Source organism: Coloeus monedula (assembly GCF_965178545.1).
Source record: "Coloeus monedula genome assembly, chromosome: 7".
Classification (NCBI taxonomy): Eukaryota; Metazoa; Chordata; class Aves; order Passeriformes; family Corvidae; genus Coloeus; species Coloeus monedula.
Window position 1 is genome coordinate 8,979,148 of NC_138787.1, and position 25,850 is coordinate 9,004,997.

The window sequence follows — 25,850 nt, forward strand, 5'->3', positions numbered from 1 at the left end:
AGATGTCAGCAGCAAGCTTGGCTACGCAATCCACAAAATAGGTGCTGTAAAGCTGTGTTTATTTTTGAATCCTGCTGTGCCTTTTGTGGTAAGCCAAATGCTATGACTGAATGTTTGCAAAGCAAAACGCTGAAATTTTGGGTGGCTCTGTGTGAATTGTCTGTGGGCAAGGATTTAGGGACTAGGATTAGCGTGGAAATGCAGGCTGGAGGGCTGGGCTGGTTGTGTAACTGTGCTGCTGGAGTTTGGGCAGTGGACCGAAGCCTGACACTTAATTGCTCCAAGTATGTTTATCCACATTTTTGAGCAGCTGCGTGCATAGTCAGTGTGCAGTCTAGACTGTGATTTGAGATGGGGTAGGGATGATGGCTGGTGGCACTGGGATTTTTAGAATCAGCTTGATTCCAGGCTTCCTGGGGTAGGTTTGGGGCTGTTCCCATTTTGTTCCATGTTTGATGATGTATTTTTGGGCAGAGTGTTGGGGCGGGGTTGTGGAAGGGTGGGGTTTGTGAACAAGAAGTGAAGGCTGTAGGAGGCAGATGATGGGGGCCTGCCAAGGCTCAGCAGAGATGAGCAGAAGGCTCTCTCCGTTTGCTTTGGATCTTGAGTTTCCTGTTGTGTACATTTCCTATGGAGACAAGAGCTAGGGTGTGTGAAAATGAGTGTTGTGGAGCAGGAGTGAGTATTTCATCCTGCCCAGCCCTTCAGAGATAGAAATGTCTGTCTTTAAGCTAGCTGGCTTAAAGGCTTTATTCTGAATATTCAGGCTCCACTCTGCAGCTGCTCCTTATGATGAAGTTAAATGATTTGGAGTGCAGTTTTATGAAAGTTAACGCTGCCAAACAAGGCTTATTGTTGAAATTTGCCAGGCCTTGGGAAGGCAGTGTGAGTGCTTTCTGCTCAGTCCCTTGGTGGAGCAGTTTGTTCCATGTGTTTTAGCCTGGCAAGAAACTGGGATGCAGCGGCGATACAGCTGCAGAGAGGGACTGTTTCCATTTGGTTTACCTCAGGTGATGTGACTGCCTTGTCTTTGGGGACAGCATCTGACCAACTCCTTTTGCTCCAGGTACACAAGAACATGCAAAAGCATGGCAGAATCCACCACTTTCTCTGTAAAACCCACCAGTAAATAAAAATATCCCCAGTAAAGCAGCTAAACAAGCCACCCAGCAGTAAAACCAGGTCCATTTCTCACAGTCTGTGAGAAATGCATTTTGATAGCACTTCATTTTATTTAAGGCAATTAACTTGTTGTGTGTAGAAGTCTCTTGAGACGACAGAAGGAAGCTTGGTCATGCTGCATGTACTAAGTAAGCTGTCGTCTGGATGATGATAGAATGACAATATCTCTGTTGAGGGAATATGTTAGAAATATGAAGAATGCATTTTCTTCATATTAACAAGTTCATAATTGTGTTAATTGTCTGTTTTTAGAGGGAGGTAATCAAATAAAGAGCAGTAATCACTGAAAATGCCTTTCTGAGATGTTTTAAGGTATGAAAGAATAGGGGAGGTATTTCCATTTTCACCATAAACCTGTACAACAGCTTGGTCCAGTTGCTGACTGGTTGCTTTGCCTTTTTCTATCCTGTTGATTACATGAAGGACATTGCAGTTTCAGAGCATACTGAGCTCTGAGAGATTGCTCCTGGATCAGTGTTTTCCCCCCACACGCCCAAGGATTATTTAACAGGAGAAGGATCTAGTTATTTGCTAGCAGGATGACATATTAGATGCAAAAAAAAAAAATTTCTAAGCAGGAAGTTGACTTATCAGGATCTTATTTTATCTTTTTTTTTTTTTTTTTTTTTTTTTTTAAGAATCTGGGAACCTTTTCTTCATGTCTTGACTTTGGCTCTAACTCAGCCATGGATATCTGTTGTTTTGTTATTTGCCTTAATCTCCAGATTATAACTTCCAGCTGCTTTTTCTAGGCTGTCTACCTTGCAACAGATTTCCTTTTTGAAATTGTTCAACCCTTTGCTAATGCCCAGAAGTTTAGCCTACACTGGCAAGCAGCAGTGCCAAAATGTGTGTACCCAGCCCTCTGTGCCTTCTGGCAAAGCCCGGTCTACTGGGAAAGAGGAGAACTGAATTTTAATCTGTAATTGATCAACTACCTCTGCTGGCAAGTGTTATGCAAGAGAGGAGCTTTACAGAGAGGGACTCTTGGTTGGACTCCTAGGTGCCAGGGAGGTTTTAAAATACTGTTAAAGCAATAATTTCCTGAAGTGATAGGATGCTCAAAGCAGAGGTGCATCCCAGGAAGTTAATCACCATTTAATTAATCGCATAATAACGTAAGTATTTAGAGAGGCTTATTTTGCAACATGCGAGTTTATGAAGTAAATCCCGTTGGCTGGCTGTTTGCAAGAGGAAATACTTGAAATTCTGGAGCAAAAATACACAAATGCTCTGCTTCAGGTTGTGAGAATAGTGTTTTGCCCTACAGCAGCTATTTCTGTCTTAGTAGAGGAATGGCTCTGATAACACAGTAGGTTCTTGTCTGTTTGTAATTCCTGTTGTTCCAGGGCTGTGGTTTATCAGGTTGAGTTTGTTGAAGTGATAGTACCTGGGTTTTGCCATGAGCCAACATGCACTGGATTCACTGTAGTTTTTTTCCCTTTTAATTCCAAATTTGGTTCAGACCTGTGTGCCTGGGCAGCACAGCTGGGAGCAAGATGGATTTCAGGGTGTGTGGTTCTCTACCTGGCACACAGTAAGGGCTGGAGTTGGTTGAGCTACACAAATATGGAAAATGGATAATCCCCAAAGCTTTGGCATAGGTCTGTCTTGCTTCCATGAGGTACACCGAAACATGATTTGATTACATGCAGTGGAATATTTATAATTAAAAGATGTGCTTCTCTGGTTCTTTGCCTATGGAGATATTTACACAAAAGCCCAGAGCAGTCTAGTTTACAGGAAATAAAGCTTGATTGCTCAAATGTTTGTATATGTAAACAGAAAAGAAAGGGATAAATATTGATAACATGCCTTTACTAAATTTGCAAAAAATTTTGAAAAATTGTTACAGCTGAGTCATGTTATAACTGGGTCATTGCTGTCTGAGATTAAAATAGTATCTTTTTTCATTTTCTTTAAATGCAGTTTGCTGATTTTAATTTCCTAGCATTTATATTCCTTAGTTTCATCTCATAAACTCATATGCTTGTGTGGTCATACATAAAACCCCCTATCCCCAGACACCACAGTAGCATATAAATTGAATTTGCTGCTTGGTTTCACCCTTCATTCCACCATTCATCTCAGTGAAGTGAGTATGTTGGTCTTTTATCATCATTAGTTTTGCCATCTGGCTTTTTCTCTAGGGGCCTGATGGAACTACTTGGGGTCACCTGCTTATGTTAGGAGGTGGTCAGAGACTTCTGATGCCTGGAGCTGTGTTGATATTTAAGATATCTTACCTTCTGGGGCTATTTGTGATAGAGCAGAAGTATCAGTCTCTGTATGTCTTTTTCCCTTCTCACACTCATGTAAAAGTTCATTTTCATTACATCAGTCCTGTTGATTTCAACAGTCTCATGACTTGAAATGTTTAGGTTTCCTTTTAAAAGATGCTTTTCCTTTAAATACATCTCATGTATTATTTTAGCTGTATGTGTTCATATAATATATTTGAAGAAGTGTTGCTGGACACCTTTTTGTCAGTGTGGTTGCAGACTGAGCAACGTGTACATTTTTGAATTGGCCCTGAACAAGAATGGTGTGATGAAAGATTAAGAAGGAAGAGGAGATACTGAGAAACACCTACAAAGGCGTGACATTGATGATATACCTGAGTCTGTAGGTTTGGATCCACAACATCTGGTTAATTTGGGGGAAAGAGTGGAGAGGACACAAAAAATGGAACACCTAAAGTTAGACTTTGTTAGGCAGGTGGATGGTAAGAATTTATTCCTGCCTGCTAGTATGGAAAATGAAACGTGGTTTTCAGTTTTAAGCAGGTATCTTAGTTGCTGTGTAATCTTTGGAAATCATTGGAAACAGGGTACTCAAAAGTGAATTTGAGTTCTGTGTGAGGAGAGAAGGTTAGAAGGTATATAATACTGATAGGAAAATGTCCTGGTTTAGATATTTTCTGTTCATAAATCTAATGGAGGCATTGCTGCCGGAGACCAGTAAGAGATTTTTAGCCTACTTTTTTTGACAAAGATATTTGTGTCTGTTTCCCATTGGTATTTTACTGGTATAAAAATGTCTAAAATCAGGAACCACCATATATGTTTTTTTCAGATGATTCCACGGAATCTTTCGAAGAAGTTAGGTAAAGTATTAAGGAACAAAGAATATTTTCTGTAGGACTTTTAAGCACCTGCATGTAATAGCTGTGGCCCACAGATAGAACTTTATAGCTAGTTTATGTAATCACTTTATTTTTGCGTGGAGAACAATTTTTTTGGAGTTCAAAATGTGCTATTCATGAAATACGACCCTGATGACCAGTAGTTTGAAGGTTGATAAAGAATGAAGCTGTTTGAGCAAGACACCATTATTTGTGAAGCGGGAAACATGGTGAAGTAGGCTTTGATTTTTTTCAGTGAATTTTTCTACTCCTCTAAATTTAGTGTTGCATCTGATAAAAGATCCAGAGGATAAGCTGAGGGTGGTTGGTTGAGCTGTATCTATAAATTCAACATGACTTTAAGCCTATCTCAGGTGACATTCTGTTTTCCTAGCACCTTTATTTAATTTGAGAGACTGTGTGGTTTTATATTCCCCGAAGGTTTTATTTTGTATTCCACAGTGCTTTCAAAGGCATAGTTAGAAAGCTGCTGTTAAAATGCAGGGATTTAAGTGATGCCTTCGACATTAAAAGTAGCAGAATTACAGCCTGGAAGAGAAGGTGACACCTTGAGAAGATATGGTCTTCATTTCTCTTCCCCCCCCCCTCCCCCCCCCCAAAAAAATTTCCTAAGAATATTTGATAGCTTTTCCTCAAATTTTATGTCTGACTGCACTGCTTCTGTGTTGGTCAAACCCCTTTCTGTCACTTAACACAAGTGGTCAGCATAAGGAGCAAGTAGTCTCTGATGGCTGGGTCCCTCCAGCCCATCTGCTGAGTGGGTTTAGTGATATTCTATCACTGATATGGGTTATTCTCTACTGCCTTCTAGAAAAAATGGTCAAAAGTCCTTTAGATCCCTTCTAGTTCTGTTGTATTCATTTCTATAAGACCTTCATTAAAATATTGGGGGAGGACAATTCATTTGTGAACATTTGTATATGCTTTGTGGAGCCCTCCCATAATTAAAAATTATAGATATTCATTAAGGGAGAATAAATGCACAACTGTTGTTGCCTTAGTGAGAATTGCTTAGAGATAAACACTCATTGTTTTTTTCATACAGGGTTTTTTAAAACCTGTAAAAGGAAACAGCTCTTTCTGAAGTATATTTACTTGCCAAATATCTTCTGGTCTTGCTCAGAGTTTAGTGTTTTGAGAATGTCAGTAATTTCAAACATTTTCCCTAATTTTCTTTTCTGTAATTAGCTGGTTTAGCCTTTTGCTCTGTATCATTCATAAAGAACAACATTGCTGCTGCTCTTCAATAACTTTTTTTCTGGAATAGCAATTTTCAGTGGCTTGGCAACATCAAATAGAATTTCATAGCTCAAAGTGAGTGATTTGTGGAGAACTCTGTGGATTTTGGTTTGCCTTTTTTTTTGGCAAGCCATAAATATCATAGATACACAGCAAATCAGGAAAACATCTAGCAATTACTTTAATGTGTTGTTAATGACCTTTCACTTAGATGGTTTAGCTGGATTTTCTGTTCAGTTTCCATCCTCTTTTGATGACTGAGCCTGTATAATTTGTGAGTGAAAAGTCCTGCAGCCCTTTTAATCAGAATAACCTGGTCTTTTGGAGAAGCAGTCTCTCTGATTTGGGTGGCATGTGCCTGGCAGGAGGATGCAGAGTGCGTTTTGCCCTTTCTCTGGGTGATGTGACAGTTGGGGTCCTTTTACTTCCAGCTCAATGTATCTGAAGTGATGGCCTTATCTGAATGTGTCAAGTAAAGTTACACTCATTCTTCCTGCAGTATTCTCTATTCCCTTCCCCATTCTCCTCTCCTGTTGCTGGGATTTGTATGCCCAAGGTTATAAATGTGGCTTTTAAAGGCAAAAAGTGCCTGTGATTTAGAGACAGGGCAATGCAAGAATGCTGTTCTGTGTTAGGCTCTGATGTGTCTCAACCTCTTGGTTTATTTGATAATATTTGGACAGTAGCTAAAGATAGACTCAGCTATGAAGATGTAATACATAACATTTATATAGTATTTTGCATTTTCAGTGATACAAAGATTGATCTACTTGGTATGCTAAATAAATGCTAATAGATATGTTGTGTATTGTTATGGAAGTAGTATAAGTACTGACTGCAGTTTATGTAATTTCTTTTTCAACAGAATGCAGTAAGTATGACTTGTTTGCAGTGCTGATTTTGCTGCATGCCAAATTTTAACTCTCTCATCTTGAGCTATGCAAGTTTTGCAATCTCTGAGTGATAATTGCAGTTGGTGAGAGGGGCAGCGTTTGTGGCTGAGGAATTTTGGTGATCAGCTATGATTTTGCTTCATTTAAAACTAAAATGATAAAAGTAATCTGTGCTACCTCAATATTTTCTAATCCGCGTGTGTGTTCTTAATCTCATTTAGCAACCAGATCCTTGATTAAAACATTCAAATGATTGCACTTGCCTTCAGTGATAAAAATTCTATCAGCATTATTTAAGCTTCACAGGTATTGTATAGCAGATGATTTGGTAGTTTAAAAAGGCACAATGTCATGTCACAGCCTGTGATGGGGCAGTCACCAAGCCTCCTTCCTGTGCCTACCCCTCCTGCTGGGGTCTGCTCCACTCCCCAGTCCCTTCTGCAAAGGGTCACACATCTGCTTGCTCCCTAACCCAGTTTTAGATGAGTTAGCCTGTTAGAGGAATTTTAGTCAATGAAGCTCTTTTGTTTCCCATCATTTCAAGGGGCAGTTTGTTGGCAGGGAGGAGGTGGGTTGACCTCTGGAACCAATAATCTCTTAACCCAGGCTCAGCTGCAACTGGAATAGCAGCTTGAGCCCTGTTCTGTAGGGAAATAGGATACTTTATTGGCTGCTGAGTGGAAAAGAGCTGATGCTACTATCATGATTTTATTTATCAGACCCCGTAGGAGACTACATTTTACATATGAGGACAGATTGGTGCAGGCAAAACTTTGGTCATTTATTCCCTGACACCACAGGTGTCCTCATGACTTGTTGAAAGGGATCAGTATGGAGGCATCGTGAACAAAACCCACAGAGGTTTTTGTCCCTCCCAATGGACAAAGCCTCAGGAAAGGATTTGGTCAAAAATTTCTAAACTAATCGTGATCTCAATCAAGTATTCCTCCAACCATCACATCATAAAACTGGAAGGAGTAGTTAATACAGCAGCTTGTTGACCTGCAGCTGCTGCAGTAACTTACTCCAGCTGTGTTCCAGGCTGTTTACACAAAGCAAACTCAAACATATTTCATCTGACAGGACAACAGCTTTGAGCAATTCATTATCAACTACTGTAATGAGAAGTTGCAGCAGATCTTCATTGAACTTACCCTCAAAGAAGAGCAGGAGGAATACATCCGAGAGGTAATACTTGAGTGGATCTTTCCTTATCCTCTTCCCGTTGTCCCTGCAGAGATACATAAGCATGGAGGCTGGAACCATTTTTCAGGCAACAGAGGCACTTTTTGAGCACAGGAGTGACATGGAGCATGTTTGTGTGGGGCTGTGTGGTAGTTACATGAAGCAAAAAATGTTGGTTTGGCATTTGTTTCACATTATGAATTCTCCATGTAAAAACCATACCCAACTCTGATTCATTCATTGGCAGCAATGACTGGCAGTTCTGAGCAAGGGCTAATTGATTTATTAGAACACTAATACCACTTTCTGGTATTAGTGCCATTGCCCTGCAGCCTGCATTTTGGATTACGCAGCAATGTCTGGGATGCACCCCAAGAACAGCCACAGCCAGTCCTTTATCAAAGGGAATTGGGTGGCTAAAATAATAGCATGCAACACTAAAGAAAGTACAAATAGAGTTTTGGTTCTAGTGTTCTTTCAGGTAAGTATTGAAGGGAGCCGTGTGAGCTTTACGAATAAATTTAAGATGTCCTGTAGAGCCCAGCCTCTGGTGTTTGATGTTATTCTGTGAGTGAACATCAAGCTAAAATTTTAATAGGTTTTAGCAGTGCTCCACATGATACACAGAGCTCAGACAAAATACCAGCTCCCAGCTGTAAAAACTGGCACACGCTGTTTGTACTCCAACTGGATGATACCATTTTGCTGTATAAACATTTTTTTTAATTACATAAAGTTCCTGCCTTATGATCCTGAGGATAACATGAAATTTCAGCATGTCTTTTTGATTTTGCATTCAGTGGTAAACCATCATTGCTGCAATTTGGTTCTTGAATGATATTTCAAATGCTCTGAGAAAAGTAAACTGTAAGAAGTACCACAGAGTGCAGATTAAGAATGAAATGAATATGTTCCTTCTTTCAGTCCTTTCCCCTACCAGTGTTTCCTCGTGATGCATTGGCATCTCATCCTGGAAATTTTATCATTGATGTTTGAAAAAAAAAATTGGGATATTAAGAACATCTGAACAGAAGTCATACTCTGGATTTTTCGAATGGTCTTATCTAAATTTAGCCCTTTTTCTTCCTCCCATTAAAAAAACCAAACAAACAAACCAAAAAAAACCATCCCAACAACGAAGAACTTAGAAATTTTGATCTCAGGAGCTTGCAGTGACATGGGCTGATTTCCTTCTGGCCAGTGGGAGCATGGGCAGCATGGGAGGAACCTGGCCTGGTGCCAGGGAGTGCATGGGAAGCTGACATGGGTGGGGGAAAGGAATGGAGAGTGAGTTTGGCAGCAGCTCAAGGACACTCATTTTGCGCAGATAATGATAGTAGTAGATGGTTGCATTTTTTTTTTTTCTTAATAAATAAATTGTTGGTAAGCATGCAGAATTAAATTTCAAAGTAGTACCATGGTTAATTGGAATATAATGGGAATTGCCTAGAGGAAAAGCTCCCTCCACTTTTTCCTGTTCATACATTTACTTATATTTTCTTACAGGGGATTGAATGGACTCATATCGAATATTTCAACAATGCTATCATTTGTGACCTAATAGAAAATGTAAGTTGTATTCAGGAATCTCTCTGGATAATTTTTTAATGTGGATTTTTTAAAATAATTTTTTTTAATCCATTTTTTTAGTGGATTTAATTTAGCTGTAAAATCTATATGTATCCTCATGCACTAAATTTTGTGAAACATGCCATTCATTGTATTATTCATCTTACTTTGAATGGTAGAAGTTTATTTTACTAAAAAGGTTTTTTTTATAAGTGATGTTACTTTTGTAGAAATATTCAGCAGTATCTACATGAAAAAAGTCCCCAGATCAAATAGCTCTTAAATGTTTACATTTAGGGCTGTTCTCAATAGCAGATATCACATGCTGCATTGTAATCAACATTTCTTTTCATATGGGAACTAGAAAACTCAATTACACATTCATTACTGAGTGTTAGAGGTACTCAAAGTACTCGTATATAATGAGAAGACTTCCAAAGCAAGAAAGATAAAATTCCTTAACAATCAGAAAAGATAACTTTTTAACCATTAACATAAAATACATGATGGTTTTACTGTAAACTGGCTACTTTCAGTTGAGTTGGAGTTGCTACAGTCTGAGGAAATGGCATGAAACTTCAATGTGAATTTCAGGATTCAGATCTCATAAAAAGTCTTTCAAAAATGCAAGTGCTAAAAATCGGTTGGAAATGGTTGTGGGGTAAAAAGAGCCAAACCTTGAGACGGCTTGAAGAATGTTTTTCTGGATAGCCGAAGTCATAAACAGGAGAATGATCTCCTTTTTGTGCTGTGATGGAAACAAGTATTAAAGCTCTTGTTTTGAAACTTCAGAACCAAACTGGAATCCTGGCCATGCTGGACGAAGAATGCCTGAGACCAGGAACTGTTACCGATGACACCTTTTTAGAAAAGCTGAACCAGGTCTGTGCCACTCACCAGCATTTTGAGAGCAGGATGAGCAAGTGCTCCCGGTTCCTCAATGACACCTCCCTGCCTCACAGCTGCTTCAGGATTCAGCACTATGCCGGCAAGGTACCTGGTGAAGGGAGCATGTGCGGGCGGGCTGGTGTAGCTGACTAAAAAATCCAGGCCTGTCTTAATCTTTTTTTGTCTTAAGCCTAAAATCTGTGATTTGGGCTGGAAGGCTTTAAGAGATCTTGAAATGGTTTTGGTTGGAAGGGACCTTAAATATCACCTAGTTCCAAGCCCCTGCCGTGGGCAGGACACCATTCACTAGACCAGGTTGCTCAGAACCTCATCCAGCCTGACCTTTAACACTTTCAGGGATGGGACAGCCACAGCTTCTCTGGGCAGCCTGTGCCAGGGCCTCACCACCCTCATAGTGAAGAATTCCTTCCCAATAACTAATCTAAACCTGCCCTCTGCCAGTCTGAAGCCCCTACCCCTTGTCCTGTCACTACGTGCCCTTGTACAAAGTCCTGCTGCTCTGGTTGAAATCAAAACACTTCTCCTTTCATCAAAGGAGAAAGATGCCCACTGCTGCAGTGCTGCTGTTAGGTCTCTGGAAAGAAATCATTGCTCAAGGTGACAAAAATTCACACACATTTGTAGGCAACATATTTTGGAAAACATGCTCTTTGTCAATGAACTAGCTGTAGTCCTTAGTCACGTTGTTGAGAAAATGCAGTTTTAGTATGTTTGAAGGAACTGAGTTTGATACTCTGTTTAAACTGATGGAAGAGAAAGCTACACAGAGGGCTTGCAAACGTATTTGCATTTTGCAATATAGAAGTATGAATAAATACAAGTGTGACAGCTTTCAGTGTGTAATCCATTATGACTTTTTATTAATGAAAATCAAAATAATTAAATTTGTAGACTGAAGATTTAAAAGAAAATTAAAAGTAAATGTACGGCTGAAAATATACCTCTTGTCTGAATCTGCTGAAGTGATAATTTCACACAGTAAAGAATATTTGGAAAGTGTTTAATTTCCCTAGGACTGCTTAATGCTTTTTGAAATTTTCTTCATCTTATAATTTTGAATAGCTCAATAATTTTCTTGTTCAGAATAGTCCTGGAAATATCAGACTTTCAGCCTTTCAGGCAGCCATTCATTAACTTAACATTATTTGCCAATAAGAGTTTATAACTGCCTATAATCTATCAGGGGTTAATACCTAGGTACTTCTTTGGTTGTCAAAAATGTAAGTGAATTGAAAATACTCTAGTACTTGGAGAAGGACTGTGCACAGATTGTGTCTTAGCAGGCTGTGAGGGTCTTTGATTGTTACAGGCATTCAGTAGAGCAAATTCCTCCTATTTTGGGAGGAATGTTGTTTTTCCATCCTCTGCTAAGAACATTTTGATCTTGTCAGTGGTCAACAAAAGTTTGACCCCCTTTTTAAGAAATATAAGTCATTTCATGTGAGCAGTTGTTTGGTTTTTTCAGTAGTGGCATTTACTGCACCTGTCAGAACCAGAAACATGTTCTCAAAAATAAAATGCTGCCTGAGTTCCCGGTAACTTGCTGTTGTGTAAAATATGTGTCAGTACTATTTTCATTGAGTATTCTGTGTACATAGTACATACCTATGCAGAACTGAGAAATCATGGATCTGAAGAAGAATCTGTATTACCAGCCAGATGACTTGTCACAATTAACCAGAGAAGTTTCCTACCCTCAAAAATTAAAAAGCCAGTAGCAATCTGAGATCTGCATGAGGTTCCTCTGGCTGCCTTCTGGGTGCCCAGCTGCAGGTCAGAGCTTTGTACTTGTGCTTGTTGTTGTTGGACTGCTTTCCTGGTAAAAGTCCTTTAAAATAACAGTCCACTGGGGGCTGCACAGCTTGCTGCTTGCACTGTGATAGCAAGAGGTGGTATGCCATATCTTGTTTTAGTTAGGCAAATAATGTAAGCATAAGTACTTTGAAGGAAAAGGGTGTTTTTGTTGTTTTGATCCAAAAGAGAGGGAGAAAAGTTCATCAGACCAAGAAAAAAAGGATTTTTGTGGAGTCTTGGCAGGTGGTGGTGGTGTGTCAGAGTTATCATGGAAAAAGGATTTCTTCCACTTCAAAAACCAGAACTGATCGACACAGGGAACTGTATGGCAGATGAGAAAATGCATCTTTCTCAGGTAGCATGTTCACAGACATTTTATCCAACAAAAAGTCATCCAAATGTTAGATTTAAAATGAAAGCTGAAATATCTTTTGTTTCTTTTGGACAGTGTGTAAGAAGGAGAAATCAATTTCTTGGGCCAGTTTTGAAGTGGTCTATGTTGTAGTTCAAAACCTGTGCTGATGAGACTCTTCTCTGTTGTTCAGGTTATGTACCAGGTGGAAGGATTTGTTGACAAAAATAATGATCTTCTGTACCGTGACCTCTCCCAGGCCATGTGGAAGGCCAACCACTCCCTTATCAAAGCATTGTTCCCAGAAGGAAACCCTGCTAAGATCAATCTAAAGAGACCACCAACGGCAGGTTCACAGTTCAAGGCTTCAGTTGCTACCCTGATGAAAAATCTCCAGAATAAAAATCCAAACTATATCAGGTAAATTCCCCAGTGCCAAAGATTTGGTGAATTTGTTTTGGTGAGGTTATATAAAAAAACCCCACCTCGATATCCAAGGATAAACTATTGAAATCTACGGTTTCTATCTATCACCATAAGAGTTGTATACGTGTACAGTGCTGCAAAGAGATGTCCCTTTTGGTTTTCCTTTCCAGGTGCATCAAGCCCAATGAAAAAAAGGCTGCAGACATTTTCAACGAGGCCCTGGTGTGCCACCAGATCCGGTACCTCGGGCTCCTGGAGAACGTGCGGGTCAGGAGGGCGGGTTACGCCTTCCGGCAGGCCTATGAGCCCTGCCTGGAGAGGTACAAAATGCTCTGCAGGCAGACATGGCCCCACTGGAGAGGGCCAGCCAGGTAGGCAGACAGCAGTATTCCTACCTGTCCTGAGTGAAATTCCTGTCTTCCACGTGTCCTGATTTTAAAATTTTTTTGCATACGTTGCGAAAGGAGCGTATTGCAGCCCCTACTGGTTTGGGTCTGACAGAAAGGGCGTAAGAGAGAGACTGCAGTGGATTCAAAACTGCAGGGAGGTCTGGAATGATCAGGAGGGCACTTATCTTTAATAACCAACTTTCAAAGTGTAAGAACACTCATTTCGTTGAAGACAGCCATGCAGTCTTCCCCTGCCCTTTCAGGAGTAACTTTACATAATGATTGGGGAACGATTATGAGATAATATCTCTTGCAAATCAATTGTATTAAATATATACTTTTAAATGGCATAGTATTCACGTGTATTTTTTGCAAATAATGTCTGGGATGGGCAAATAAGCTTCTATTATTTCTTTTTACATGTGGCCACCAAAAGCATGATTTAAATAGCTTTCATAATAGATTAACATCTTTTAGCTACAATTTAAATCTTTAGGTTATCAAGATAATGGTGGAAGAGCAGTATTGATAAAAACAGCATTGTAGTAGTCATCACAAAGATCTGCACAGTTCCTCTCTCCTTTTTCTGTTGGTGTTCCTAAAATGCACTTGGTAAGAGTGGAACACTGACGTTTTGGCAAACTCGTTAGTCTTTGTTTCACATTTTGACATTAGTGTGAGAGCCCTTCCTTTTCCTTTCTTTTTTTTTTTTTTTTGTTTTTAGGTAAAATAATTATAGATGTAAGAGGAAAAAATAGGCCATTGCTGATGCTGTAAAATGAAATTTGCTCTTTTTTTCATCAAATTGTTCTGAATCTTTATGGTGATTATTCTTGCCTTTAGCTGAATAACCACTGAGTAAATGAGTTAGGTTTTCAATCTTCTTATGTCAAGCACTATTTAAAAGTTTAAAATATGCTTTCATATGCTTTCCATAAATTAATCTGTGAATATGTAAACTAAGAAGTTTTAAAGCTGAGGTTCATGTTTGTTAAGCTCATTTATTCCTTCTTAGGGCTGGAGTAGAGGTGCTGTTTAATGAATTGAGAATCCCTGAAGAGGAATTTTCATTTGGCAGATCAAAGATATTCATCCGCAACCCAAGAACAGTAAGTGAAAAATGCCTTCTGCAAAACCAAGCCCTCTCTCTTGAGGACAGCCTGCTGTGAGGTGCATCATTCACTACCTGGTTCCTACAGATTTTTCTACATGCAGTGCTTTGATATATTGATGTGAATGTAGCATTAAAAAAGCACTTTTTAATGTTAGACCCATTAAAATCAATGTGAATCAAGATTCTACAATAGCTGTCAGCCTTTATTTAATATAATTTTAGAGCATTGACTTGTGACAGTGTATCTGCCACAAATCTTCTTGTTATATCTGCCTATAGCTCTGGAGATGAATAAAACAACATGTGTCTGAGGGGGGACTTCAGTAAAGAAGTTATTTCTCTTACAAGAGCTGTGCTTATGGGTTTTTTCCCTTGTCTCTTCTCTCCTGCTGTTTTTCTTCCAATGTCAAACAAAACCCTAAAAACCCCCACACCCAGCTCTTCAAACTAGAAGACCTGAGGAAGCAGCGTTTGGAGGACTTGGCTACTCTGATTGAAAAGATTTACAGAGGCTGGAAGTGCCGTACCCGTTTCTTGTTAATGAAAAGATGCCAGATTGTGATTGCTTCCTGGTACAGGAGATACGCAGTAAGATACCATCCTTACTACATGGGGGGTTCTCTTCATTGTTTAATACATATAACCTTCATAGGATATTCTTCCACAATATGTACTGAGAGCTGTTGAAAGAATTCAATTTTATGCTAATATTTAAGTACCAATAGCGGGAATAAAGAAAATTTAGTTTCTATAGACCACTATTAAGTGCTTACATTGTGCTTGTTCTTAAATAATTGAAAAGCTCACCAGAGTCCTTTTGCTCTGGGAAAACAGGATTCTGTGGCTCAGCTGGGAAGAGTCTTTTTCATTAAGCTTAAATGCTGTGCTTCCCAGCACTTCCGGTGCTTTCAAAACATGTGGTTAATGTGTAAAAAATGTTCAGTAATATACATGTGCAGTTCTGTGGAATTCAGTCATTCCTAAGCCTTTTTGTGTTTTTGCCTTATTTGGAACATTTGCCTTTGACTCAAGAATGCTGCCTGGGAGGAGGCAGCATATAATTTTAATTATAACTCCTAAGACTTGTAATTCAGTGTCATTATTGATACAGTCAGTCCTAAAGCAGTTTCAGATCTATCTGTGGACTGGGTGTTCGATGCCACGAACTGAACAGCATGGTTCTGTGATTCTTTGGCAGTTAGGAAATGATACTGAATTATGAGATAAAAAAGATTTATTTGTTTCTAAAACCATTCTTGAACTTCTCAGCTGTGTTTTGTTACTGCTAGAGAATAGCACAAGCGTATCAGAAACCTTGATAAAATATGGAAAGAAAGTCTTCTTAAACTGCAAGTTGCAGAGTTGACAAATCCCTGTTTTTCAGTTGACAAGCACTTCTGTTTGTCCTCTTGAAAGCCATCAGTGTTTGGTTCACTTCTCTTGGATAATTAGAGGGAAGTATAGATGATTTGGAAAAAGTATGCCTGAAGCATGCTTTTTTACTGTAGAAACTCTTCTCTCTGAACTTGTGTGATTGAAAGCCCTGTTCCTACAAACAGCATCATTACAGAATTGTGTTGTGCCCATATGGCTTCATTATGGTCTCATGCAACCTTAATGAATTTAAAATGGACTTAATGCAGCTCGATTGGCACAACTTTAAATATAAGGAAATGAAAACAAATACACGGCCAAGAACTGCTGATTTCTTAACTGTGAACCTTTACTGGGTGACTGGTGAAATATGGCAGCAGTTGTTCTATTGGTGATGATAGAGAGGTTTCCTCAGCCTCTTCATGCGGATGGAAGGCACCGTTCTCCTCACCCAACATGACTGGTAGGCACAGTGCTTTGGAAGGTTTCATGGGAAGTCCCTGGAATGAATAAAGCTTTTTTGAGCAACTCCTTGTGCTGGAGGCTTGACTCAAGGATATGCAGACATTTGTCTGTCTGTTGCCTTGCAAGACACGGATGGCGGCCGTGGCATGAGGGTGACCCAGAGGGGACCCTCTCCAGCTTGCTCACAGAGATGTTCACTGTCACTGAGTGGGCTGAGTGTCAAGTCTAAAAGCCCTGTTGCAAAGTCTGTCAATTTAGTATTATACTAAATGTTAGGCTACTGGAGAACTGAGTTTTAGAACTGAAAATGCTCAGCTGTCCAGGAAATTTATAGTTCAACCTAGCATGCTTAAATAATACTGCAGCATCTCATTCTGGAATCCATGGTTTTGGTTTTTTTCCTCTTCCTGAGTTATCATCAGCACTTGGTATAATAAAACAAAATTTTATTTTATGGGTAATAGGAACAGCTTGTCTTATGAAAAGGTGGTAAAAAGCTTAGCCAACAAACCTGAGCATTTGGGACAGTTTGTGTGCTACTCTGGTGGTGGGGAAGACAAATAAAGCTCTTACTGTTAGCATTTAATCTGCATTTGTGCTGCTGACCATGAACTTAGTGTTTCTGTAAACAGGGTGACATTGTCCATGCAGCATTGTTGATGTGCTTTGTTTCCCCTCGAGTTGAACACAGAATGTACACTCTGATGTGCTCAGTCAAAAATTGTTCACTTTTTACATTTAGTGCTTGTTTCCTCAAGCATATGGTCAAATGTTAGTAATGAAAGGCTTATTATGCAGTGTTTAACAGATGTAATATTCTGTTCTAAGCATCACATACTTATTTCCAATACAGCAACAAAAAAGATACCAGAAGATAAAGAGTTCGGCTATTACAGTGCAGTCGTACATCAGAGGGTGGAAGGTGAGTTTCCTGCTACTGCGGCCGTCTCTGTACGGTGAGGCGAGGAGCAGGTCAGAAAACACATCCCAAATGCACTGAGCCTCCTGCCCTTCATGCCTTCCCTCCACGGAGCTGTGGCTGTGCCACAGCCGTTGTTAAACACTCGTGTTTGCTGTGAGAAGAGGCGAGTTCAGGGTATCTGCGTGTGCTGCCCGGACTATAAATCCCTGCAAACCCTGCAAGTGGAATGCTGGGACCACACTAAACTACTGGGTTATCCTTGAGGCATCTTCTGCCAGGGAATTTGGAGGTAGGAGGCCTCTTAACATGGACTGGAGTGTAAATGAGTGAGGGTAGTCATTAGAGCACACCTAATCAGGCAGGCCAACTGCTCCAGAGCAGGATGCTCTGGGGCTCTGCCAGTGGGCTTAGGAAAACTGTAGTGCTGGACTGATTTGAAAACAACAAGTTGTGGTTGGCAATTATTTTATGCTTAACAGGATTCTCAAAGGATGAATCAAATTGAAAGCAGGATTAATAGAAAGAGTTTGCGTTGCCTGGGCAATTTGTTACTTGGGTTAAGTCTCCAGTTCTCTTCTGTCTGCTAAGTGGAGGAGTGAAAGTGCACTTGGGTTGAGAAAGTAGTTTATTGCTGTTGGCTTGTACTCGGCCTCAATTTGCCACAACTCCGCTTCTTCTCTGAGAGGTTTGTACTTTGTGAAGGGATAATCATGCATCCTAGTAGATATTTAAGGAGTGATGCTTTATTAAGAGGTAAAAATGAGGTTGACAGCTCACATGAGAGCAACCATGATGCTTAAAGCAACTACTGCTGTCCATCTTCAGAAAAAATAACCCTGGGCTCCTCTGTTTCCTTATTAACCTTTCTTCACCCTACTAAAGGTGGATTTCCCCTCTACTTAGGGAAGAGAGAACTGCCTTTAGTTCTGGAGTCAGTTCCCTTTCTGTCAGACAGGGAGGGAAGGGGCTGCAGTTAGGAGCTATTGGTGTAAATAGCCCTCTCCTGCCCAGGCGGCTTTAAAATTTGCCAACAATAAGGTAACATAATTTGACTTTGCTGTTTCTCTGGATTTTTACTTTGTCTTTATTATTTTGTTTAAATGGGTTAAAAAATCCTTTCAGCCTAACTACTGATGTGCTGTCTTTTCCCATGAGTGTTATTTGAAGAAAACTGGGTTAAAAGCATCATCTCGAGTTATGCTTTTCTGTTTGCCATTGGAGAACAAGCTCTTTTGCAGTAGCATTACCGTGCATGAAAGCCTGATACGACAGCAGCCTTTTGTGTGACCTAAAGCCAGCAATTTATTTGTGATTTATTCTTTATTGCACTCTAAATGGATTAGACATTTACTGTATGGAGAAAAAATACTGTTGCCATTGTGCACACAGACATATAGATATCTCAGGTAATGCAGCAAATCTGGGAGAAAACTGAACATTGAACAAAGATCACCTGACCTGCCAGTCCCAAACTCTTGCAGCACAGAATCCTCCCTGGAACAGCAAATGTTAGACTGGGCAGCACTTGTGAATGTCTTTGCTTTGCTTGGGAATTTGGAGGCAGTGTGTTTTGGTTTTGCCTAGATTTACAAGTTGCAGTGCCCTATTTCAAAAACCATAAAAAGTTAGTAAAAAATAATGTTTTAAATTGTTTACAGGCTCGGAAACTTCTTCGGGAACTCAAGCATCTGAAGCGTTGTAATGAGGCTGCTACAGTAATTGCTGCTTATTGGCATGGTACCCAGGTAAGGAATGGCAACAAATTGTGCACTTGTGTGTCCCTACATAGAATGAAGAAGGTCCCTCAGGATAGTTATCTGGGAATAGTGTCAGTGGCTTACACCGCTTTTACTGCCTAAACTGGTTTTTTGGTTTCTCTTTGCTGCTAACCTGTCATAGCTGGTGCAATCTGGGAAGCAGGGACACGCTTTAATATTTGCCTTTTGTAGTGACTGGTTACTTCCTTTCTTTCTTGCACCAATGGGAACTTGCAATAACCTTTTCTTTCCTAAGCTTTTCTATATCCCATTTTCAAATGCATCACAGGCACGAAGGGAACTGAGACGACTGAAAGACGAGGCTAGAAATAAACATGCTATTGCTGTTATTTGGGCTTTCTGGCTTGGATATAAGGTACTTCATGCACATATCACATGACCCCCTCCATTACCCAGCAATACCAACATTTAATCACTAGTTCATAGTAAGAATTAATGACTAATACAATTCACTCTTAAATAATAGAGCATGATCATCGATTCCTTCCATTTCCATTCATGCCACACCTAATAAATCTGATAGCATTGTTTATGCCAGTTTTTTGTAGAGTAGGAAATTCTTTGCATGGCAACCAAGTACAGATTTGCACTAACAAGCCATTAGACTAGATTAAAAATGACTAGACTATAGTATTCTCAAATTAGGAAATGCATTTAACTACATGTAAATATGCAAAGCATGTTTTGTGGGGGGGAGACAAGGTCGGGGTTTTTTGTTGTGTTCCTCCCCACGCCCCCAACAAGTGCTTTCAGTGACACTGTGTTAGTGATCCAGCTGAGATTTTCAGCACATATTATATAATCTGTATCCTGGACAGTCATCATCTACAAGTTCAAACCAACACTATTAAGTTTCATTAAATTCTAGTTATGATTGGTTTAATTGATTCTCTGCCTGTGATTTGAACCAGTAAAAAAATTTCAGTAAGTACAAGTAAAGCACAAATTTATGAGCTGATCTTTTAGCAGAAAATGATGTTAGTTTGCAATTCTAAACTTACAGCCCTAGAAAAATCCCAGGAATTCCAGCATCAGCTGTTTGTTTTCAGAAGCAAAGTCCCACTGAAAGATGCTTGCTAATCCCCAGCCTGTAGTTGTGGGTTATGTGAACATTTGAAATGCTGTTCACTAGAGGCCAAAAATATATTGGTTTCAATTAATAAATTCCTAATTTAGTTGAAAACCATAAATACATTAGATTTAAAACATTTTTCAGTTGTTATTTATGTTGGGGGTGTGTTGTTAGAACACCTTGCCAACTGAATGGAGAAATGTGCTCAAATTACGTCTGGAGTATAATGCTGTGTTTGACCTTTGCTATTTTGATATAAATCTATTAGATTTCTAGCAAAATGGCAGCCCTGGGAATTCAAACAAACACATACAGAATTTCCTTCATACTAGAGAGTTTTTGGAACTTTTCAGTTCTAGCTTGATATTTAGGTAACTTATGTATATAATATATAATTTGACAGACACACTGTTTCCTCATTTGTTTAAGCACAATACATTGAGTATTAGTATTTTTAATCAGAGTTCCTTTCACCAAAAAATTGCTCAATACTTCAGAAGAAATATTTGTTTTCCTAGTTTTAAGATATGCCTTAGAATTAAAAGATATATCCAGTGGATGCAATAGTGTTAACTATGTTAAAGCTCCTCATTTAAATATTTAGTAGATTTGGATAATTTTTTAACATGGTTTAGTAGTTATTTTTATCAACTGGCTCACAGGAATTTAGTGAAAAATTGTCTCCTTATTCCTTAAATAGAAATAATCTAAATATAATAATATATATGTATATAAAGATAATAATCTAAATTGAATTAAGATTAGAAAAATAATTAGTCTCTGATAAGAGAGACAACTTTTTATTAGTGTGATCTTTTATCTTTTCTTGGGGGAAAAGTTAGAACAAAAGTTCTTAAAAGTTATCATCAGAAGTCTCTTGCTTTACCAAAAACCCCACAAACAAAAAAATAAAATAAGAGTGAGCCTCAAGTACTCAGTTTCCTTCCTTTTCACAAGATAGACAAATACTTAGCTTTGCATAGTTCTTGCTTTTACATTGCTGTGCAGTAGGAGCTTTTCTGCCTAGCAGATGAGTGGAAACATAATGTTTGAGTCTACATCCACTGCACATTAACCTTTCCTTCTGCACCAGAAGAGCATGACTGGCACAGGCTGGAACTGCTGCTGCACAAGTCTGATAACTTACAACTTGACAAGGGCAGATACAGGGCTAGAGCTGCTCTGACTGAGCCTATAATACTGGAACTGTTCCTTGACTGTTGTCATCAGATAACTGAATAAAAATATGCTGGTATCTCCTAAAATGCGACATTCTGTTAAGTTGCCCACACATGCCTCAAATTGCTTTCCTGAAATGGAATGATTGATGAAAAGTAGGAAGGTGCCTACCTCTTTGTACATGAGGAATGCACTAGGTTTGATGGCTCTGCCCCTTAATTCCACACAGACATCATTTACCAGGCTGGAGATTTTTTTTTTTTAAATACATAAAGATCAAAATAAAAAATAATCTTCAGAATAAAAGCCCTCATTACAGTGCTGGAAAGTCACCATGACACGTAGTTGCAGAGCTGATTCCGTCCTGCCCAGGCACTTGCCAGTGGAAGAAGTGACTAGATAGTGAGATTTTACTAAGTCTTGATTTTGATACACATCGTTTTGATCACGAAACTGCAGGGAAAGCTCTCCCATTAGGATCAAGTTATGAGATGTGTGCACAGAAGAGAGGAGGAGGAAAGGCTGACAGTGAATAACAGGGCTGACAAAATTCCCACCTGTACTTGCCCCTTCAGCAGCAGTGGAGGCTTTCTCGACCTTCTCTGTGGCTTCACACCAACTCACATGGGCATGTTGGGTGTCAAAGGTCAAGCGCTGCTGCTCCATCCCTTTCCCTCCTGGTTGTAAACCTGTTTGGTTTGGGAGAGGCGTTTCCTGGTCGTTGTGCTGTCTGCATCGGGCTGTCTCTTTTGTTCACTCTCTGAACCCTTTAGGCTCGGAGGGAGTTGAAACGCTTGAAGGAGGAGGCTAGGCGTAAGCATGCTGTGGCAGTCATTTGGGCTTACTGGCTTGGACTGAAGGTACTTTCTCCAACACTCCCATCTGTCAACATGAACTCAATGAAGCGTGGCACACTACTTACTAACACTTAATAAACAAGCAGTTTTGTGGGCTCACTAGAAGGAGTGGGGTTTTTTTACATTGTTTAACTTTGTCATGGACTTGGCTGAAAAAGTAAGCTGAAAGTGCCTCACAGCAACATTTAGGCATCGAGACTTTTTTTATCATATCCGGAATCACAGCTTTCAAGAGACAGACAAAAGTCAGATTAAAGGGACTCTATTACAGTTGTTGACTTAAAAAAACTGACCTACCTTGGCAAAGATCCTACCTGGAAAGATTACAAGGATGTATTTTCTGGTTGTGACTTCTGCTTGTTTGAACGGGAAGTAGGGTGGAAGCATCTGACTCTCAACTGCTGCTCACAGTAGACCCCTGATCCCAGTGCCGAGGAGGGCATGGTGTAAAGCCAATGGTCATGTCCTGTTGCATCCAGAAGCCTTTTTTAGGGCCTGGCATTGGACACAGCTACCTGTGGCTTGTGACAGCCATGAATTCCTAGAGAAATTGAGATGTGGAAAAGTGTTTTGTTTTCCGTCCCTTGCTTTCAAGGACTGGTTGGCAAAAGAAAACACATCTGCAATCTGGAAAAAAGTAGTTCTGCTCTGTAAATAGACTATGAAAATGGCATCTTCAGATGTTTCAGGTCTGTGCCCAAATGATTTACATAACACAGTTTTACAGATGCAGTCCCGAAGAACTGCGGAAATCTGAATCTGTTTGGTTTGGCTGGGGGTGACTTCTGCTAATAGGGCTGTTGTAGACTACAGAGGTATGAAAGGAACAATTCACTCAGTAATGCGGAGTAAAATTCAGCTCTCATATTCTTGTACTTATCCTGATAGTGATGAAATGGGAAAAATAGTTAGAAAACATTAATATAATACATGTTCATCTGTGTTTAAAAAAATCCATTTCAATACATACATGGAAACCAGAGCTGGAAAATACAAAGGAGCCATTTTAAGAAGTCATTCTGCAGATCAGAATCACACTTTGGGTACTACTGCCAAAGTAGGTCTGTTTTTATGATTTTAAAACAAGGATATGTCCCTCCTGAGAACTCAGAGGCTGTTTTATATCAAACAGTGGCATTTAAATGCAAACTGATAATTCCAAAACCTTTAGGGTGCATTACAGCAGGAATACATCTCTGCAGTCTGTGGCATGGTTTTTGGAGAGTTTGTTAAATAGCATAAGCAACATTTCCAATTTCCATCTCACCTGAAATAACACAGATTTTTCTGAATAAGACCATAGTCTGTCATTCCAATACATCACTGTTACCACAGGTAGTTTGAAGGCAAAGTGTTTTCACCTGTGACATGCAAGGCTGAATAATTGAAATTGATACAAACAGGCAAGATTAAACCATTAAGTTGTGAGGATTTTGTTACTTGTTGGTTTTATTTGATTATATGCCGAGTAGATTTTAATAGCATTTGTGCTACTTTCCAGATTTAGGCTTTTCTGGAGCAGCTTGCATTTCTCAGTGCTTGCTTTGCAGCTTCCCTGCAGCACCAATAGGATGTCTATTAGTCCCTTTCTTCCAAATTAATTTGCCCACCTTGCAGCTCGCAAAGAATAATGTAAAGCAAGATCATTAGGGAGAGTCTATGAGAACATGGTGAGATTTGGGATGACTGTGGTTGGAGTGGCTTTGAGTGTGTTAATTACCATCCCTGAATAATTAATAAAGGATGTACTCTAATTATAGAGCACTAAGCCTTGCAGAAAATGAGTGAATAAGAACTCGAATATTTTTTTCTTATAAAGTGAGGAGGAAAAAATTATGCACTGAATTTGCATAGAATGATGACAGCTGAATGCTGCCAGTTTTGTTGATGCATCTTAATGTGTGATTAAGCAAAACTTGTTTACTTGTGGGGTGTTTTTAGTCCCCAAATGATGACAGATTCTTGCTTTCCAAATGCTGGTTTATCTCAAAATGCATGAGTCACTATGAGGCAGAAGGGGGTGCCAGGGTAAATTTTTTTCTGTAAGTTGGTGGGGATTTTATTCTTTGGGTTTCCCTTTATATTCTGGTAACACAGAAGCCAGCAACACACAATGAGTTAGCTAAAACCACTAAATTTTGCTCTGGGGTGAATTATGCAAAGCCACGATGTTTTCCCTGGGTTTTGCCCAAAACCCATAACAGGTGTGTTGCAGGCTGTGCCAGAGTTTGCAAAAAAAGTTGGGGGATGTTTCGGCTGACTTGAGGTGAGCCTGGGTGTCACATAAAACTGCAAACCAGTTGGGCCTTCTTTGGTTGCCTTTTCTGAATTTTGATTTATGCTGATTAACATTGATAGAAAAGGCAAAACAAGTACTCTGAAACTTGCACTTCTAAGGACATATTAAAAGTTAATGTCACCAGCAAAAATTGTTTTGATGATCACTTTTTTGATTTTTTTTTTAAATTGTATTGGTTTTTAAATAAATTTTGGGAGCAAATATCAAGTTTGCTGATATTAAGCAGTCTTTGTGTTGATTTTCTGCTCTTACCAAGCACCAAAATCTTATTTTTCTTTTGGAATGAAGACTGCTTGTGTGAAAAGAGTTTTTTCATGCAGAAGTGTGCTCTGAAAAAAAAGAATTCCCTTTTTATTATTGAAAATTCTGCGTATTAAGAATTTTAATGGAGAAAAATCTGAAAATTTCTCCAGTTAACTCTGTAATTAACATCAAATCAGTGTCACTTCAGACACATGAAAATTGTGTCATCGCTGGTGATGCCTCACTTTTTCCAGTCCAGCTTTATGCAAAAGCTTATTGAAAATAGATTCATGCTGTGAATTTGACAATATTTGAATAATTTGGCTTTTTGGAGGGAAGTATTTCAAATTCCTTGTTAAGTTTGCAAATAATTGCACTCAGGTCAGCTGAGGTATCTTTCAGACATCTTGGTCCATGGTCTGTTTCACATATTTTAACTGTGACCAGGTGATGTTCCTATTTCAGGAACTCTTTGCATGTACATATGCTTGTTTTAATGTTTTCTACCATAGAGCTTTTTAAAAGAATACCTGTGCAAACAAATACTTTCTTTTTATTAATTTTGAGGGTTTGTTTAACTTTCCAGGTCCGTAGAGAATACAGAAAATTCTTCAGAGCCAATGCTGGAAGAAAAATTTATGAATTTACCCTTCAGAGAATTGTATGTATATATCTGTACAAAGCACATGTACACTTTCTGTGTTTTAAGTTTTTATTTTCTATCAAATACAACAACTGTGTTATGGCCTTGATAGTCCTTGTAAGGAAATGTCCAAGATAAGCACATGGAAAAGTGACAAATTAATATTCTGATATTGTAAAGAAAGGATAGTGATAGTATTTGGTGGTGTAGGAATGGTATGAAGTATTTGCCACAGTTCTGTGATATCTAAATCTGCGTTTCCAGTATACCTGGCTTTTAAAATCCATATGCTGGCTTATGAGAGCTGAGAGTTGCAGTTTGGTAACTGTGCTTTTTAATCACAGAGCAGCTGCTTTTCCTTGCGTACTTCAATAACTCTGATATTTGAACATTAATAAAACATCTTGCTTCAATTTTATCACAGATGCAAAAATACTTCTTGGAAATGAAGAATAAGATGCCTTCTTTATCACCAATAGATAAAACCTGGCCAGCGAGGCCTTACCTTTTCTTGGATTCAACTCACAAAGAACTAAAGAGGATTTTCCATTTGTGGAGGGTAGGACACATTCTGGTCCAGTCTGTGCAGAACTTCTTCCCATGATTCTCAACAGTTTTGTTCACAAAGGGTCTATTTTTAGGATGTATTTCCTTCAATTCCAGCCAGGATAATTTTATTTCTTTGGAAGGAGTATGTTTTTTGGTCATTGCCTTTGGCTTGCAAGGGATATAACTATCCTGGCTACTCCTTTCTGGGGCTAGGGGGAAAGGTTTGCTTCCTGCCATCCGCCTGTTAATTAATAGCTTGTAATACTTGTGTC

General features: G+C 39.2%; 1 protein-coding gene across 1 annotated transcript in view; it reads left to right on the forward strand.

Annotated features, from left to right (window-relative positions):
• The window catches only part of MYO1B (myosin IB), a 107,562-nt gene that overhangs the window by 72,097 nt on the left and 9,615 nt on the right, over window positions 1-25,850 (forward strand). Inside the window, exons 14-25 of the mRNA XM_082285446.1 lie at window positions 7,543-7,647; window positions 9,151-9,213; window positions 10,006-10,206; window positions 12,462-12,688; window positions 12,865-13,065; window positions 14,099-14,192; window positions 14,636-14,785; window positions 16,890-16,958; window positions 18,617-18,703; window positions 21,761-21,847; window positions 24,973-25,047; window positions 25,454-25,588. Of these exons, the coding sequence (XP_082141572.1) occupies window positions 7,543-7,647; window positions 9,151-9,213; window positions 10,006-10,206; window positions 12,462-12,688; window positions 12,865-13,065; window positions 14,099-14,192; window positions 14,636-14,785; window positions 16,890-16,958; window positions 18,617-18,703; window positions 21,761-21,847; window positions 24,973-25,047; window positions 25,454-25,588 (1,494 nt within the window). The remainder of the gene's footprint in view (window positions 1-7,542; window positions 7,648-9,150; window positions 9,214-10,005; window positions 10,207-12,461; window positions 12,689-12,864; window positions 13,066-14,098; window positions 14,193-14,635; window positions 14,786-16,889; window positions 16,959-18,616; window positions 18,704-21,760; window positions 21,848-24,972; window positions 25,048-25,453; window positions 25,589-25,850) is intronic.